The sequence below is a fragment of the Cyphomyrmex costatus genome, unplaced genomic scaffold (genome assembly GCF_001594065.2).
Source record: "Cyphomyrmex costatus isolate MS0001 unplaced genomic scaffold, Ccosl1.0 scaffold655, whole genome shotgun sequence".
Taxonomy (NCBI): Eukaryota; Metazoa; Arthropoda; class Insecta; order Hymenoptera; family Formicidae; genus Cyphomyrmex; species Cyphomyrmex costatus.
In genome coordinates this window covers 57,203-62,811 of record NW_017280217.1, presented here as the reverse complement: position 1 = coordinate 62,811, position 5,609 = coordinate 57,203, and the positions used below count along the sequence as shown (strand labels likewise).

The 5,609-nt window shown below is 30.4% G+C and overlaps 1 protein-coding gene across 1 annotated transcript in view; it reads right to left on the bottom strand.

Annotated features, from left to right (window-relative positions):
- The window catches only part of LOC108779987 (solute carrier family 25 member 46), a 69,221-nt gene extending 64,193 nt beyond the window's left edge, over positions 1-5,028 (bottom strand). Inside the window, exon 1 of the mRNA XM_018547560.1 lies at positions 4,662-5,028. Coding sequence (XP_018403062.1) covers positions 4,662-4,833 — 172 coding nt within the window. The 5' untranslated portion in view covers positions 4,834-5,028. The remainder of the gene's footprint in view (positions 1-4,661) is intronic.
- Positions 5,029-5,609: the final 581 nt, after the last annotated feature.

The following is a 5,609-nucleotide window of genomic DNA, read 5'->3' as shown; positions in this document are numbered from 1 at the left end:
AACGTTTCGACTCATACAGAAGTCCTCTTCAGTCATATAAATTATAAATAACATCCAATGAAATTATAAATGGAGACTTATCTATTAGTCGTCATTGTGTATTGATATCCAATTTGAAAAAGAGTCATCTCTCAACGCCAAATCCGCATCATGATTCTACAGTAATATTCCTCTTACATTATAAAGTCAACAACATAACTCCAATTTGAAAACTCACGAAAATTTCAGATGCTAATTGTAACTCTCTTTCATTACAATAAATTGATATAATGCAGTCAAATCACAGTAGTTACAAGTACAACAGTCATCTCACGAATAAACCTCATGTAAGTTATCTCTATGTCAAGACTGTATTTATTATTATAAATTCAAAACAAACAATCATAAGTTCTATCTAACTTCTATATATATATATAATTTTATATATTATAGATATTTATAACCTTACCTATAGGGTGGTTCTTCGGAAATAACCTCACGAGTCACCACGTTTTATTTACCGTTCCCGCTGTCGTTCAGTCACGAAGAATTGAATTTGATGATTACCAACTAGTACTGAAATTTATTTTGGAGATTCGAGATTGGAAACCGATCTTGAAATCTGAGATTGGTCTATGAATTCGGACCTTAATGTATTTTTGCAATTTGTTAGTGCTAAAGAAAGAAACTCTGATATCGTTCTTATTAAAATTTTTGAATTTTTTAGTTAAAATAGGAACAAAAGGTACTGTGAACCAGGATGGAATGATGGATGTATCGGTATTATTGTCATTTTCAATATTTTGCCATGTTTAATGTTCTTAATTCTGACGTTAACGTTGTCAAAAATAAATTTAAGAGGGTAATTGTTTTCCTTCAAAATATTAATCTTTAATATCAATTTTTAATAAAATTGTTCAAATAAAGAATAACTTTATTAATCTATGACTCTTGTACATTTATGACCGCTTCTCCGATTGCGTTTATATGAGATGTGGACTGTTTGATGATCTTTTTGCTATTAATATGTTATGGACAATTTGATGAGTTTTTAATAGCTATAAGACGCGCTTTATGAATTTTGTATCAAATCCTTATTCTTTTAATTAAAACAAGGTGAAGGACAATGAGAGTCAATTCGTAAGTAAACAAAAAAGCGATTATAACATTAAAATTATGATATGAATTTTTAAAGAAAAAGAATACAATGAAATACTTAGCCGCTTTAAACACAATTAAAAATTAGAATATCAGTCAATATATAATAATATAAAAAAAATCGCTCGATGTAAAATGTCGTAACAAGTTTCGACTCTTGGTTTGAGTCCTCTTCAGACGTTCAACAAAAATTCCTTATTCCAATATTAAGATAACACACCTCTCACTGACTCCTCGATTTCTTTTTTCGTTACACAACATTGGCAATATAAGATGGCAAAATCGTATATTGAAACAATGTATCTGTAACTTGGCATGAGAACAAAATCAAAAGATGTGAAAATAATGAAATTCGAAAAAATAAAAAAATAAATTGTCTAACTCACCAGCGAAAACAATTTGTCAGTTTACAATATAAATAAAATAAAATAAAAAAAGTCATAGAGTAAAATGAACATAAAAATAATATAAAACATTTTCACAAAACTTATTGTATAAAATATGTAAAATAAAACGAATGCAAGGATTAAGTGTACCGAAACGTTTAACTGTCTTGCAAATACTGTGATATAACAACAAAACTAAGCAGTGTGTCGATTATCGATAACAAAAGATCAAACCTTATTTACAATGGGAATATAAGAATCGTGAAGACCTTCAGTGTCCGTATGTAAATTAAGACTATTTTTCTGCTTTTTAATGTTTAGCATCTCAGAAATTATTCGCTTTCTATAATTAGGTTCATCTAAAATTTTAACATCTTCCCATTGAAAGTCATGATCATATTGCAATCTGTGATCCGTAATAACCGAACGGTTAGAAGTATTATGTCTAATATGGCTACGGTGTTCATTAATTCTGGTTTTCAGCTGCCTTCCAGTCTGTCCTACATAAGACGCATCACAATCATTACATTGGATTCTATACACCACATTACTCTTGGATGTGTGCAACAGACTATCCTTCTGTACCTTAATGTATTTACCCATCTTATTAGGACTATGGAAAGAAACTTTAATTTCATCACTGTTAAAACGTTTGAATTTTTTAGTATGAAAAGGTATGAAAGGTACCGTAAGCCAAGAAACAGCTTTTTTATTCTCCAATTCATTAAGCTTTTCAACATGAGAAATTTGTCTATTTCTTTGCAAAAGTTTTATTCGTTGGTTGATTGTGTCAAAAATAAATGAGAGTGGATAGTCATTATCAAGTAAAATATTAATTATAAGTATTAAATTCTTTTCATGGAATACTACGTCTGAAAGTAAAAAAACTCTATCAACCAACGAATAAATTACGCCTTTTTTTTGAGAAATTGGATGGTTAGACAGAAAATTAAGAAATCTGCCTGAGAATGTGGGCTTACGGTACCAATCAAACCTGAATCTGTTATTAATTATTGTTATTGTGGTGTCTAGAAATTCCAATTTGTCACCTCCAATTTCACATGTAAATTGGAGACGTGGATGGAATGCATTGAAAACCAGAAGTAATGTGTCAATTTTTTCAGAATCAACCATAGTACAAATATCGTCTACATATCTGAAATAAAAGAGGGTGTCAATATTACAAGACGACAGAGACAAAAACTCCAATCTACTCATCACAAGATAAGCAATAATGGGAGATAAAGGAGAGCCCATGGGAGTGCCAAAACACTGCTTGTAAATCTTATTGTCAAACATAAAATATGTTGAACCCAGAATAAATTTAACAGCCTCTAAGAATTCATCCTTCGATAAAGAACAGCCTCTAGATATGAAGCTCCATTTTTCATTAACACAGTCAATGGCTATGTCTATTGGAATATTCGTAAAAAGTGATGTAACGATATAAGTTTATAATTATCTTTTACTGCAATATTATTTATTTTATCTATTAATTGAAAACTGTTCTTGATGTAGCTGTCTGTCTTTGGAATCGTTAAGTATAAAATATTATGTAAAAAGGTAGCCAAAGTGTATAGAATCCAATGTAATGATTGTGATGTGTCTTATGTAAGACAGACTGGAAGGCAGCTGAAAACCAGAATTAATGAACACCGTAGCCATATTAGACATAATACTTCTAACCGTTCGGTTATTACGGATCACAGATTGCAATATGATCATGACTTTCAATGGGAAGATGTTAAAATTTTAGATGAAGAACCTAATTATAGAAAGCGAATAATTTCTGAGATGCTAAACATTAAAAAGCAGAAAAATAGTCTTAATTTACATACGGACACTGAAGGTCTTCACGATTCTTATATTCCCATTGTAAATAAGGTTTGATCTTTTGTTATCGATAATCGACACACTGCTTAGTTTTGTTGTTATATCACAGTATTTGCAAGATAGTTAAACGTTTCGGTACACTTAATCCTTGCATTCGTTTTATTTTACATATTTTATACAATAAGTTTTGTGAAAATGTTTTATATTATTTTTATGTTCATTTTACTCTATGACTTTTTTTATTTTATTTTATTTATATTGTAAACTGACAAATTGTTTTCGCTGGTGAGTTAGACAATTTATTTTTTTATTTTTTCGAATTTCATTATTTTCACATCTTTTGATTTTGTTCTCATGCCAAGTTACAGATACATTGTTTCAATATACGATTTTGCCATCTTATATTGCCAATGTTGTGTAACGAAAAAAGAAATCGAGGAGTCAGTGAGAGGTGTGTTATCTTAATATTGGAATAAGGAATTTTTGTTGAACGTCTGAAGAGGACTCAAACCAAGAGTCGAAACTTGTTACGACATTTTACATCGAGCGATTTTTTTTATATTATTATATATTGACTGATATTCTAATTTTTAATTGTGTTTAAAGTGGCTAAGTATTTTATTGTATTCTTTTTCTTTAAAAATTCATATTATAATTTTAATGTTATAATCACTTTTTTGTTTACTTACGAATTGACTCTCATTGTCCTTCACCTTGTTTTAATTATTATTTTCATATAAAGAGTCCTTCAACTTTAATTATACTTATTCTTTTATTAAAATACAAAAATTTTTTTTCCTGTCAGAACAAAATGAAACACTGTTTCAATCAGTTATTCGATCGTTTGATGAACAAAGATTTTATCTTGTCTAGAATATCCATCGCATCTTTTCTTCAAAATAGCGTTTTTACTGTATATCTATTTTGCGTTTTAGAATATAATAAGATAGATTTTTGATAAATATATAAGTTTTGTACCTGAAGAGGGCTGAATCATACAGCTGAAACATGTAATGTTAATTTGTAGGTCTGTTAAAGTAAAGTTTATTTTTTGATTGTAGTATCTTAGTACTTTCAATTGAATATTTGATTAAGTATTTCTATTTATCAGACTCTTACTAGTCCTTTTGAATTATATAACAGTATATATATTACTGGACAAAAAATTATAACTAACAGTTATTGTGTTAGATGGTGTTTGCTAGTACGTAGGTTTAAGTTTTGATTTAAAGATGATCAATTTAGTGGACATTCTTCGTAGAAAAAGCCTTGTCGATCAACGAATAAAACGGAAATGCGACTTACCGTCGTCGACGACTGGTGGATTGTCTTCTGCTAGAGGATGGATAACGGGTATGTCCAGAGGACGGATAACCTCTCGACCTTGGTATTTTTGCGGATAGGATGTCCCTGCCATCTCCCACGATCTTGCAGGCCGACCTCTGTACACATCACCGTAGCCTTCTAATCCCGCCATTCTTCTTACGCACGATAAATCAACTAGCTTGTTTTGTTGGACATTTACTTCGCACTTTACTTCAACTAGCGTACTTCCCTATCACATTATATTCACACTCGCTCAGTGGCGGTCATCACGATTCTTCTGAATCAGCTGATCTCCAGTTCAGCCTTTCAAATCCTATTGAGACGCTGCATTTTGAGACAAATATATAAATAGGTAATTAAAATATATACTTTTATATATTGAAAAATAATTCTGTATTCATGAAATAGTACAGTTGTTGCTTAATAAGTTAATTATCGATTAAGAAGAGATAATTGAAGTTTGGTCTGAATCAAGGCCGCAGCACACACTTTTGCATGACGCATAAAGGTGCTTTTTCATGCGCAGCACGCTGCAGCAGCAATTCGTTACTATTGGTTAAGAATTTTATGTAAGCTAGATGACGCACTTCCGGCGCAAAATACATTTTGCCGCAGTTCATTGAAGTTGAACCGAACGAACAGCAAGCAGCAAGCGGCAAAATCGAGGCAATATTATTTATTGCAATAAATATTAGGAAAATAAACGAAGAATGGCTTCGGATAAGGTACGAATGTTTGTAAATTAGATTATTTTATACTTTACACTTTACTTTTTCAAATTTGTGGTAAAGTATAAAATGATCTAATTTACAAACATGTATCCGTACCTTATCCGAAGCCATTTTTCGTTTATTTTCCTAATATTTATTGCAATAAATAATATTTTCATAATGAAACGACGGACATATTGTACGCTTTCTCGATTTT